This window comes from Sarcophilus harrisii, chromosome 2 (genome assembly GCF_902635505.1).
Source record: "Sarcophilus harrisii chromosome 2, mSarHar1.11, whole genome shotgun sequence".
Lineage (NCBI taxonomy): Eukaryota > Metazoa > Chordata > Mammalia > Dasyuromorphia > Dasyuridae > Sarcophilus > Sarcophilus harrisii.
In genome coordinates, this window is record NC_045427.1 from 438,823,690 (window position 1) to 438,837,530 (window position 13,841).

At 35.9% G+C, this 13,841-nt stretch overlaps 1 protein-coding gene across 1 annotated transcript in view; it reads right to left on the reverse strand.

Moving 5' to 3' along the window:
* Positions 1 to 13,841, reverse strand: part of ASTN2 (astrotactin 2) — a 1,113,071-nt gene that overhangs the window by 390,876 nt on the left and 708,354 nt on the right. The window contains exons 14-15 of the mRNA XM_031949426.1: positions 3,418 to 3,542; positions 387 to 491 (exon numbers count right to left, since the gene is read on the reverse strand). Of these exons, the coding sequence (XP_031805286.1) occupies positions 387 to 491; positions 3,418 to 3,542 (230 nt within the window). The remainder of the gene's footprint in view (positions 1 to 386; positions 492 to 3,417; positions 3,543 to 13,841) is intronic.

Consider the following 13,841-nt stretch of genomic DNA (forward strand, 5'->3'; position numbering starts at 1 on the left):
ATATTGTGATATTTTCCAATTAGAATGTATTTTGAGTATATAAGTTCCATGTCATATAAAAAATTTATCTCATCCAGTACGTAAAACAAAACAGTACATACTTAATAAGTGTTTGTTATATAGATATGTTTGTTATAGCCTGTCATATAGCATGACATGGTATGGTATGGTTTTGGTATTGATTTTGATATAGTAGTGCAATGAGTTTTGTAGAAATGTGTGTGTGTGTGTGTGTGTGTGTGTTTCTTCCAAGGAGTGATGTATCTGTAAAACAGAGAGACAGGATATTCATTTAATCAAAAAGATCAAGGACTAATCTGGACTTTAGGAAAATGGGAAAATGGCTATTCTTTGTTGATCACTGTTTCTCATGTTGGGATCCTCACCTGCAGAGAGAGTGATGGTACTGAGTTTCACTCGGTATAGGTTACTACGGACTCGCCACTGCTGGACCATGGGGTAACCCATTGCCTCATCATACCGGATGTCCCCTGCAGGAATGAAGCAAAAAATCACAGAATTAAAAAGATATATCAGTAACATTTGGATAGGTTTTAATCATAGGGAAGTAAGAGCCTAGAATTGAAAGAGATGTTAGAATATAAAATGCTTAATTCTAGAAGGAATTTAGAACACAGATTATCAGATTGAAAGGGGTCTTAAAACAATAAATTTAAAATGTGGAAGAAGCCATAGAATATAAAGTGCTAGTACTGGGCAAGAATCCTACAGTACAGGATATTAGAATATAGACTGGTAAAGCTGGAAGGGACTTTGGAAGTCATTAAGTCTGACTTCACTTTATAGCTGAGAAAGCTGAGACAGAGAAGTAAAGTGATTTATCCAGCATCACATAGCTGACTAAAGAAGAGTCTAGCTCTTTGTAACCTTTGTCAAGACTTATAACTTTTACAGAACTCAATTTCCTCATGTATCAAATAGGAATAATAAGATAACTATCTGACTGCCTCATTTAGGGTGTAAAGGTGAGGGCATGGAGCAACAAATAAAGAATGCTAAAATATTTTGTAAAGTTAAAAATGTCATAAAATTGTAATAGACAATCATAATTCCTATGCCAAAGTTTTCCTCCAACAACTAATCATAGTATAGAGATGACACTGTGTGCTAGAAGATACTGCCTATGCTATATGGATGAATTGCACAAAGGTGAAGCCTTCAATTTGGCTTTGGAGGCACATGATTTTTATGTCTGTTGTCTAAAAAATGGTACGAAATATGGTACTATCCTCCATCTCCAGAAGTTTGACCACCATAACAACTCAAAAAAATCATCTACTAAGTCTTAGAGGAATTTCAATCTGTATCAGTAGAGGAAGTTCACATTCTGATGAATTTGTGGATCTTCTGATCCATAATAATTATTTTAAAAAATCAAAAAAGGATCATCACCATTATTTCTAGACATGTGGCAAGAACAAGGCATATATTTGTTCCCTCTTGGTTCACTGATGACCTGGCATTTTAAATATATTGATATTGACATTAAAATGAGTATAACATTGAATCAATTTGTTTCTTCTTGAATATTATCATGGTTAAAATATTTTTAAATGGTCCAATATGTTCTATTTCTTTTTAACCTTATCAGCCTCAGTACAAAAAAAATTAATTATATATGTTATAAAGCAAAATAGACATTTCCCTTAAGTTTATACATCTTAGAAATAAGTAGAGGAAACATGTTGTGAAATAGAAGGCTGTACTTTGAATCAAGAAGACATAGGTTCAAATTTTGGTTCCAAAATTCACTACCTGTGTAACTGTGGGAAATTCATTTAATTTTCTTTTCTCTCTCTTTCCTTTTATTCTTTTTAAGCCTTAGGCAGCTCTCTAAGACTTCACATTATAGACAGCTTGTGATTTGTGTTTGTAGACAGAAGCCTCCTGTTTACTGTTCTCCATTTATTGACACAGAAGTCCATCCTAATAAGATTTCATTTTTATTCATTCATTCTCTCTTACATCTCTCCCACACACTTCCACGTTTGTTTGTCCTTCTTGGTTACTTTGGTGTCTGCAGAGCAGATGCTCTGGGGATGAGTAAGAGGTCAGAAAGATATTCTAGAAGCTCAGAGAGCAGCAGGGTACCATTTTTAGGAATCAGAAACACTCCAACTAGAATCTAGACATCCTACTGAAACTCAGAAGGCAGATATATGATTCAAAGTCATGTGAACCCAGTGTAGGAAAGGACAGAGAAGTAGCAGATATGAGTGTGAACCTGCTTTATTCAAATTCTCTTCAAATTATCAGGGATGTAAATTTTAGAAATAGAGTGTTACCCAGAGAAGAGGCCATTTAAACAGAGTGGGACTTAGACAGTTCACGTCACAATGACTCTATTTGTTAAAGAAGTTTCTTTATGGAGTCTGGTTGTGAATTTAGCAAAGAGATCATGGTGGGTGTGGTGCATAGTTTCTAAGAGGTGCCATGGTGGATGCTCAAATTGGAATATTCAATGAAATCCCTGGCTTCCATAATTTATAGGAATAGCTATAATAGTGTATATGCACAGGGCAAGGTGAAAAGAAAGAACTTCAAATAAAAGGAAGTAATATACTAGGGGAAGGTATGGAAACTTGGAAGTAAGAAAGAAGGGAGAAGAGACAGAATTATTTACTGGAGAAGTGAAATAGATGTAAAGTACATGCGGCTACTATTCCATGATGGATTTTGTTTGTTTGTTTTTATCTTGAAAGTTTAATAAGAAAATTAATGAATTTTGACATGGAAATAAAAAAATTTTCAGTTTCTTATGCTAGAATTAAGCAAAATGGTGAAGAGAAAAAAATACTGAATAGAGATTAAGAAAATCTGGCCATGAATACTGTCTTTGACACTTACTTGTGGCATTTGGAGCAAATGCCCTAGTTTCCTCATATGCAAAAATTAGGGATTTGAACCACATGATCTCTAATTCTCCAGATCTATGATCCAGTTTCTGAGGCAAACATTCATATGAAGTAAAACTACTTGAAGTGTTTTAGAGACACTTTTTAGGGAGGCAGAAGCATTAGTACCAAAGTGAGGAATGCTGAATGAAGAACTCCTGGATTTGACATTTATTAGCTGTGTGAGATGAAGCAAGTCACTTTCCTTTTCTGAACCCCATTTTTTAGATTTAAAAATCGGGGTTGATATTTACATTATATCTTTTTTTTTACAGGGTTGTTATGATTAATTTCCTTTCTAAACTTTGGTGTTCTATAGGAAAGTGACTTAGATTTCATTTGCTTTTTCTCTCTATGTCTCTAGGCCTGAAGCTGCCCCCAGACTTTCTGCCCATGTAACCCACAGGAAGAAGCATCACTGAATGAGTAGGGCTCAGGGCTGGCTGAGAAGAGAAAGGGACAGTGTAAAGAGAGGATGAGAGGAAGGGGCATTGGGTCTTACCGGTGAGCATCTGGAGATCTGGAAGAGGCTCTGAGAGTACGCCTCGGCACTGCTCCTCCACAGGCAGTGGGATCACCATCAGCCCATCAGCCAGCTGGGGAAAATCCTTGATGAAGTTGTTTTCCCTGCAGAGAGGAGCAGAGATATATTCCATAGCAATGGAACAGAAGGCTTTGGGAAAGAGGGGGCAGGGCTCCAGTCTAAACAACCATAAGACCATAGGACCTGATGCTAACTGGCAGGTCCTGAGAAGTTGTGCCTTTTGCTTAGATTTTAAGGCAGCCTGAAGTATGCTTCATTTATAACCCCCAAAAAGAGGAGATAGTGTTTCTTAAGCTGTTTTATCTTTTCTACAGACAACTAAAAACCCAATATTTACTGATCATCTACTTTATAAAAGGCATGATGGAAGATTCAAAGATGTATCTGATATAAACCAGACCTACAGGGAGCTTACAATCCAGGACAAAAGACAAGACATACATATAAAAAGATAACCACAATGAAAGATAGTATAAAACAAGAGTCAAAAGAGGGATACATCATGGTACTGACAAAATCCTGGTTTTGGAATTACAGTCTCAGTGTTGGAAGGGGTCTCAGAACTAATTTGCCCTGAACCAAAATGCCCACCACAACATCCCCAAGAAGTGATCAACAAGTATTTGCTTAAATACTTCTAGAAAGTTGAAACTAAAACTAGCCTACTGCACATTTGGAAAGCTTCAATTCTTAAGGAGTTTTTCTTACATGGAACCTAAATCTGCCTCAGCAACTTGCATCCACTGCTTTTCTCCTGTCCTTGTAGGCTGAGCAGAACAAGTCTACAGCTTTTTCCCCTCACATAGCAGTCCTTCCAATAACTAAAGACAATTATTGCACTCTTTGCTAAGTCTTCTCTTCTCTGGGCTAGACATTTCTCATTCTTTTCATTGCTCCTCATGTACAGTATACACTTAAGGTCCTTCTTCATCTTGGTCACCTTTGAATGGATGCGTTCATATTTTGGCTTTTGCTTCATCCTATTTGTGTAATCGTGAGAAAGTCACTCCATACTAGTAATAATAGGAACAACTGGTATTTGTAAGGTGCTTTAAGATTTGCAAAGTGCTTAGCACATGTTACTTCATTTGATCTTCATTCCATCCCTATGAGGTAGATGTAACTATTATCCCATTGGACAGATGATGAAACAGGTTCAGTGATTTTACTAGATCCCACAACTAGTAAGTCTCTCAAGCAAGGTTTGAGTTTAGTATTTTCTGATTTTATGCTACCTGTAGCTTCATCAAGTAGGATGGAGTAGATTGTCTTTAAGGTATCCTCTTGCATCAAATTCCATGAGTTTATGCTTTTATAATTGCATAGCCCATAAATGCTTCAAGAACTCAGAGGGAAGAGGTAACTATGAATTGGGAAGGCAAAGACTTCCTAAATGAGGAGGAACCTTGAAGGAAACATAGGATTCAGATGGACAAAAAGGAATTGGGGAGGCTTTCCTCGTAGGGGATTGGTGAAAAAAATAAGTGTGCATGATAAATTGGACACACTAAGGTACAAGTCTACGTTAGACTAGCTAGAAATTTCCTGTCACAGAAAGAAACTTCCTCATACTGTTACTAACATATTATTTTTTTCAGGAGTATTTTCACTTTAATATTATTGGGTAGGATGACTTTCTAATGGTGGGATTTCAGGTAAGATCTATAGATTATAAGCTTCCCTAACAGATTGTAAACTTTTAAAATATAGGGGCCATGTTCTATTTATGTTTTAATTTACCCTAGGACCTGTCAGAGTACCTGACATGTATTAAGTATGCATTCAATATTTGCTGGATAGGGACTGGATCTGTGATTTTATTGGTGTAGAGAATTCCCAGTGAAGAAATTCCCTCTGCCAGTGTACATCAGCATCTTTTCTGTAACTTTTTGCCTTAGAGTAGATTAGAAGAACACTGAGAGACTGGAACTTGACAGTCAACCAGCCAGTAAGCATCAGAAGCAAGACTTTTACTAAGGGTTCTTGGCTTTGAGATCAATTCTCTCTCTACACTGCCATGTTGCCCTTTTTTCTATTTGTTTAGCAAATGAAAAACTTTCAGTAGTTTTCACTGGCTATTGCACACTCCTGAAGTAATCTCTCTCCTTGTGTCATCTCTAGGCTTCCCTGACTTTCTTTAAATCTCAGGGAAAATCTCACTTTCTGCAAGAAGCCTTTTCTAATCCTCCTGAATCTTAAAATGTTTCTGGTTATATTATCTCCAATTTATCCTGTATGTGCATGTGTATACATAATATGCATATATAATATGCATTATTTCCTCTCTTAAATGATAAAATCCATAAAAAGAAAGTCTGACATGAACCCACACTTAACACTGTACACCAAGATAAGATCAAAACAGGTTCATGATTTAGGCATAGAGAACAAGATTAAAAATAAATTAGAAGAACATAGGATAGTTTACTTCTCAGACTTGTGGAGAAGGAAGGAATTTGTGACCAAAGAACTAGAGATCATTATTGATCACAAAATAGAAAATTTTGATTATATCAAATTAAAAAGCTTTTGTACAAATAAAACTAATGCAAAAAAGATTAGAAGGGAAGTAATAAACTAGGAAAACATTTTTACAGTTAAAAGTTCTGATAAAGGCCTCATTTCCAAAATATATAGAGAATTAACTCTAATTTATAAGAAATCAAGCCATTCTCCAATTGATAAATGGTCAAAGGATATGAACAGATAATTTTCAGATGATGAAATTGAAGCTATTTCTACTCATATGAAAGGGTATTCCAAATCACTATTGATCAGAGAAATGCAAATTAAGACAACTCTGAGATACTACTATACACTTGTCAGATTGGCTAAGATGACAGAAAAAAATAATGATGAATGTTGGAGGGGATGTGGGAAAACTGGGACACTGATGCCTTGTTGGAGTTGTGAATGGATCCAGCCATTCTGGAGAGCAATTTGGAATTATGCTCAAAAAGTTATAAAACTGTGCATACCCTTTGATCCAGCAGTGTTACTACTGGACTTATATCCCAAAGAGATATTAAAGAAGGGAAAGGGACCTGTATGTGCAAAAAGGTTTGTGGCAGCCCTTTTTGTAGTGGCCAGAAACTGGAAACTGAGTGGATGCCCATCAATTGAAGAATATTATGACATATGAATGTTATGGAATATTATTGTTCTGTAAGAAATGACCAGGAGGATGAATACAAAGATGCTTGGAGAGACTTACATGAACTGATGCTGAGTGAAATGAGCAGAACCAGGAGATCATTATACACTTCAACAACAATACCATATGAGGATGTATTCTGATGGAAGTGGTTATTTTTGATAAAGAGAAGATCCAGTTTAGTTCCAATTGATCAATGATGGACAGAATCAGATACACCCAGAGAAGGAACACTGGGAAATGAATATGGACTACTTGCATTTTTATTTTTCTTCCCAGGTTTTTCTTGTGCAACAAGAGAACTGTACGATTCTGTACACATATATTATATTTAAGATATACTTGTTTAACGTGTATGAGACTGCCATGTAGGGGAGGAAGTAGAGGGAGGGAAGGGAAAAGTTGGAACAGAAGTGAGTGTAAGGGACAAAAATTACCCATGCATATGTTTTGTCAATAAAAAGCTATAATTAAAAAAAATAAAGTCTGAGTTTTTACCTTTCCTAGTGCCTGGCACACAATGGTGCTTAATAAGTGCCTATTGACTTGACACAGTCAAGTTGGACTTCCTGGTATCTATCATATTACACTTATTAGGAGGCCACTTTACTTGATTAATCTTGTTGGGATGATCTGTCTATTATATCCTTGGGAGAGAATAACCACAGTGTTGGACTTGAATTTGAGTTCTAGCTCTGATACTTAGTGGGTACATTACTTTAAATAAGTCTCTTAAACTGTAAAATTCATTTTTTTTTCATCAGTGAAGTGGGAATATTTTTACTAACTACTTCACAGGACTGTTGTGAAGAATGCACTCTGAAGACTGAAACACACCATAGAGATGGGAGTTGTCATTCTTATCATCATCTTTATTGCCAACTCCAGCTCCCCAGACCTGAGTGCCAAGAGTCTATTTGTTTTTCTGATAGATTTTCCCTATATAAGTATTGCCTGTGGTTGCTGCAATTACTCCCAGCTTCTGGAGCCTCGGGGAGGGAGAAGGAGGAGAGAAACAAAGGGAGGGGGATGTTTATAGCTCTATTTCTCCACTTGGCACAAACAACCTTGAAGTTAAAAACAAAATAGGAAAAAATGGAAGCAGGCAAAAAAACACAAAACAGGTACAATCAAAATAAGCCCTTTGAAGCTTGTTTCCCAGAAAGTTGAAAAGCATCCATAGAGAACTGAGAATGAATGTGGTCACATTCTTCCTATGGGTTGTAGCCCTCTGGTACCAGAGTACCCTGACTTCAACCACTGCTGGCAAGGAAGGATTGGTTCTCTCTTAAAGGCAGAATTCCCAAAACCAGATATCATTTTTAAGGAAAATGATCAATGCTGAGGCACGATATCCGTCATAGAGGTGATAAGATTTCGAGCATATGGACTAACTAGAACAAAATGAGAGCGGGGATGATCCTTCTACTCTGTTGTTTGGGCCATTTGACAGTCCTTGCCTAGGGCTGCTTTGGGGGTGTGTATGTATATGTATGTTGTATGGATTTAAAATAGCTCAGATTAACTAATTATAGTAATATGTAGCAGTGGAAAGAATCAAATGTGAGAATAAATATATGTACATCTATATATAAAATTAAGGAAGAAACATATATATATATAGAAACTACAACTGCACACATATATTTAAACAAATAAAAGACATAAGCCTGACAACCAGTAGAGCAGGAACAAATTTTAGCTTTGTCACTAAGTTGACCTTGAGAAAGCACACTCTTTCTCAGCTTTGGTTTCCTCATCAGTAAAGCAAGAGAGTTGGGCTTAATGAAACCTGCAGTCCATTCTACCTCTATGACCATGTACTCACACCTTTTTTAACTTGGTATTTACTTTGCTAGGTTTCAGATTTTTCATTTGTAAAATGAAGGAGTTCAACTAGGTGACCTCTAGAATGAAAGGACTAGATTTAGAACTAGAAAATATCTTAAGAGTCTTCTGGTCCAAATACCTTTTTTTTAAACAAATGAAAAAATGGGGCTAAGAAAAATTAAGTATTTTGAGCAAAGTCCTATAGCAAATAACAGAGCCAGAATTGGAAGCCAAATCTTCAAATTCAGAATAATATTTTTTTCCCTGTTTAGAACAATGAGTAAATTGTTCTAATCAGGACTATAAAATCTAGAGCTGGAAGGGATCTTAGGGCCATCTATTCCAACCCTTTCACTTTACAGATAAGGAAACTGGGATCCAGGTATATTAAATACCTTGCCCAAAGTCCTAGATGTGCAAGAGTCCTGTGAGTGCCTTGCTTTGTCTATTTTGGGGCTGTTTTGAGAATCATTGTGACATATTTGTGAAAATACTTTGTAACCTGTAAAGTTGCAACAACTGTACAAATGTGGGTAAATATTATTTTCATCATTATGGTCAGTGAAATAGCTACAACCCCTAACAAACCATTTCAACACCACAGAACAGTGAAGGTTTTTCCAACCAAAAGCTGGGTAGCTGCTATTTGAGATTTGACCAGCAGAGGGCTCTAAATTCCTTTCCATTTGCTTTTCTCTGACAACTTTCGCTGCCCTGATGCTTTCCCTGGAATTTGTCCAAAAAAACTTTCTTTTCGGCTTCCCAAGAGCACTCTAAAAAGGCTGGCTGCATCTTCTACCTGCTGGCCTGACTGGACTTGGCAGCAAAAGCCAGAAGGAGAAGGGGTAGAAGAGGAAGAAGAAAGATAGGAGTATAGAATTCAAAATAAAACAAAATACAGAATTTGAGAATTGGACCCTTGTGGCCATTTAGTCCAACTCACACTTGAAAGGAATCTTTTCTCTAACACACCTGATAAATCATGCCAAAATCTTGAAGGACCTCCAAGGATGGATGGGAAAGCCTACTCTGTACTGAGGTAGACGATTCTACTTGGGGGCAGCTCTAATCATTAGGAAGTTTTTCCTTTCACCAAACCTAAATTTACTCTTCTGTGACTAACACCCTTTGCTTCTGGTTCTACCCTTTTATGCCAAACGGAAGAAGTATAATTCCTTTTCCACTTGAGAGCCTTTCAAATACTTGAACAGAATTATCAAGTTACCATGTCTCTTCCAAGTCTCCTCCTCCAAACTAAACATGCATTTTTCTTTAAATCCTCATATGGTGTGTATTTAGGAGGTTTAAGGATGTAGGAGGACTAGGGCAGGAATTTTGAAAACAAGAGACAGATGATCTCATACAAATGAGATCATATGTATATCAGTAGATTTGAGGTCAGAGATTTGGTTCAAAAGACCTGAACTCAAAATCTGTGCCTTTACTTTTCTAAACCTCATTTTCCTTATCTGTAAAATAGAGCTAATAATATCTCATCTTAACTACTTCACATGATTATTGTGAAAAACAAACTGACTAATATAGGTGAAGCATTTTGTAAAATAATTAGTGTTATTGTTTCAGGATTAGGCTCTCTCCTGCCCTCTGACTCTTGATAGAAGAGTGTGATGGAAAGACTATTAGATTTAAAATAAGGAGGACCTCTTGGTTCTGATAAGTAACTTGGGCCATTCCCTTTTCTCTTTAGGTCTCAGTTTCTTCATCTATAAAATGCTAGTGATGATATTTATACCTATTCAATAGTATTATTTTGAGAACCAAGTGAGCTATTATATATAAAGTACTATGTAAAGTTTTAATATTATTATCATCACAGTAGAAGTTACTGATTATATAAATAATTAGTCTAGTCATCTGAAAAAAAGTAAAGCAGAGCTGAATTAGGTGATCTCTAAGATCCCTCCCAGTGATAAATCCTATAATTCTATGACAGAGGAAAACAGATCAGCAATTTTTTTATGATGTTTTACGTGCAGAGAACATGAATGTCATGAATGAATTCTCTTCTTACTGTGACTATTGAACAATGCCTTTGCAGAGCTGATACTAGGGCAGCCAAGGCAAAACAACTGCCCAGATTGTGATATGCAGAATTTACAGCCCGGGAGATCTTTTAATATGGATTCTTAAAAAATGTATATATCTTAATGCAGTTCTCAAACATATGGACATACGTATTAGGTACAGTCAAGTCTCAAAGTCTCCCGAGGGTCCTCAAACTTTTTAAATAGGGGGCCAGTTCACTGTCCCTCAGACTGTTGGAGGGCCTGACTATAGTAAAACCAAAAACTTTGTTTTGTGGGCCTTTAAATAAAGAAACTTCATAGTCCTAGGTGAGGGGGATAATCGTCCTCAGCTGCCGCATCTGGCCTGCCGGCGTAGTTTGAGGACCCCTGTTAGACCTTTGTGAGCAGCAGCACTGAAGCCCTACTGACTTCCTTGAGAATTTGGTTTGTCAACAGAAGGCTAAGCAATACAAATATGGAACAAGAATCCTAGACTCCTAGGTCTTAGTACTAAAAGAGATCAGGAGAATTCATCTATACTAGCTTCTTGTCTTCTGCTGAGGTGTTAATTTTATTTTGCACATGAAACACCTGGAGCCTGAAAAATCATAGTCTCTTAGAGTTGGAAGGGATGTAAAAGGTTATCTCGTACAACCTCTACCAAAAGCTGGCACCCTCATAGGAAATCTCTGAAAAATGGTCACCTAACTTCTCCTCAAAAATTACCATTGTTGGGAAATTCACTGTAGTATGAGGCAATTCTTTCCATTTTTAGGAAGTTTTCATTGTGATTTTTTTTTTTTTTACATTAAACTAAAATCTATCTCCCTGTGACTTCTACCTATTATTTCTAGTTTTGCCCTTTGAGGCCAAAGAGAACAAGTTCAATCTGATTTCCATGTGATAGCTCTTCAAATGTACAAAAATCCTCCTGTAAATCATACTTTGTTGTGATGTATTTTATGTGTAGAAAGAAAAAATGCAGAGTTCATCAGATTACAATAAGCATTGGCCATGTATTTGTCAGTGAATCTAGTGTATTGCCTTTGTTAAAGGAGAAAATTATTTATAATTTCCATCTACACAATTATTGACCCTTAGCTTCAAGGACCAACCATTGATGGATGCCAGATAATTAAAAAGGCAAGCAATATTTTAAATGTTCAATCTACCACCTATTACATGCCACCAATTGTTCCCTACTGCTATTGGCAGCAAAACGGGTGGTGGTAAATCAAAATACCTAATTCTGTCTGCCAAATGATGAATGGTTTCTCTCTTCATAGATTTCTGAGAGCCAAGAAGAGGAGGTACTAAATTGTGGTAGACAATTGTTACTTAAAGTTATTTTTCTTTGTATCCTTGAATGAATCTAAAGATTTAGAGCTGGGAAGGAATTTGAAGACCTCCTCTTGTAGATGAGAAAATAAGACCCAGAGAAGTAAACTGATCTACGCAAGGTCATATAGATAGTAAGTAGCAGTCAGATTTTTTAACTCAGATCCCCTGACTCAGAATCCAATAGTCTGATTATAAAAAAGTAGGAGAGAAAGAAGCAATGTTAACTTCAAGACTTTCCCCATAACTTTTTTTTTTTTTTTTTACCCACAACTGGATAACCAACCACACTGGATTTGAAATTATATCGATTGCCTGAAGTACAATAAAAGGAAAAATAAGCTCAATGAGAAATCAGTATTTGAATTATAGCAGAATTGAGCATTTATGGCTTCTTGGAATAAGTATTAAACTCCTCAGCCTGGCATTTTGGGCACTTCCATAATCTGGTTACAATCCAAGTTGATTCTTCAAACATTTACTGAATGCCTACCATGCTCAAAGCCAATCTTTCCAGCCCTATTCCATTCCTTTTTCTTTCTTTAATCATTGTACATTGCTGGACTCAACTTGTCTTTGCCTGAATTTAACATGCTGTTCCCTGCCTATGTACATACAAACATACATAGATGTATGAATGCGTGCATATAATCATACATACATCTGTCCTTTATGCCTGGGTTTTACTCTATCCCCATCACTACATCATCTATATCACTTGTCTTAGTTCAAGGCTCAAGTGCCATCTTTTCCAGGAAGTCTTCCTTGATCTCTCCCCCATTTACTGGTGTTCTCTTCTTCCTTATATTGTCATTTATTTACCTATCTGTACACATGTTAAGCTCACTCCCAGTAGAAAGTTAACTCATTGAAGTTAGAGATATCACCTTCTTTTTATATTCCATACTGTCTTGCATTCAGAACACACTTAATGTTGTTGAATTGTATTAAAGGAATGGTTAACTACAGAGGTAAAGACCAGTTTATTCATAGTATGAAGACTTCAAGAACTAATAAAGAACTGTAAAAATGCTACTTCTAAGTCATAAAATGTGAAATAATTTTTTAAAAAAACCTCTAAAGAGCCAATAGTTGAAAGTAAAGACCAAGGACCAGAAGACTATGTCATTAAAAAAAAAAGATGTGAGAATTCTAATATTCCTCTAATTTTAAATGATACTCCTTTCTAAAAACAAAAAATAATTTTAAAAAATCCATCAATGATTAAGTTAGGGTTTTTACAATAGGACATGGTACCAACCAGAATAATGATGTCTGTATCAAAGTAATCTTTTATGAAGAATGCAGTTCTGAATTATTGGCTTACAAAGTAACTTTCTTTTTTTTTCCCTCAAGCAAATATTTAATTTTTTTTATTAAATAACTTTTTATTGACAGAACCCATGCCAGGGTAATTTTTTACAACATTATCCCTTGCACTCACTTCTGTTCTGATTTTTCCCCTCCCTCCCTCCACCCTCTCCCCAAGATGGCAAGCAGTCCTATACATGTTAAATATGTTATAGTATATCCTAGATACAATATATGTGTGCAGAACCAAACAGTTCTCTTGTTGCTCAGGGAGAATTGGATTTAGAAGGTATAAATAACCTGGGAAGAAGAACAAAAATGCAAGCAGTTTACATTCATTTCTAGTGTTCTTTCTTTGGGTGTAGTTGCTTCTGTCCATTCTTGATCAATTGAAACTAAGTTAGATCTTGTCTTTGTTGAAGAAATCCACAAAGTAACTTTCAATTATAAGTATTAAATCACTGGAGTTTGGTAATGTATAGAAGATAAAAATAAATTATTTATTCAGTTTTCTTGTATTTTCTTTGACAAACAAAATTATATCCTTTCAAATCTCCCCTTAAATGATAGTGAGACAGGAAAAACTTGCACCTATTCATAAATGATTACATGAATTCATTAAATCATTTCATGAATGTTTTTTGATTGAAGGGCATGAAGAAAGAATAAAGGACATTTTATCATTGACCAAATACAATAATCAATTATATTAGGATGGCAAA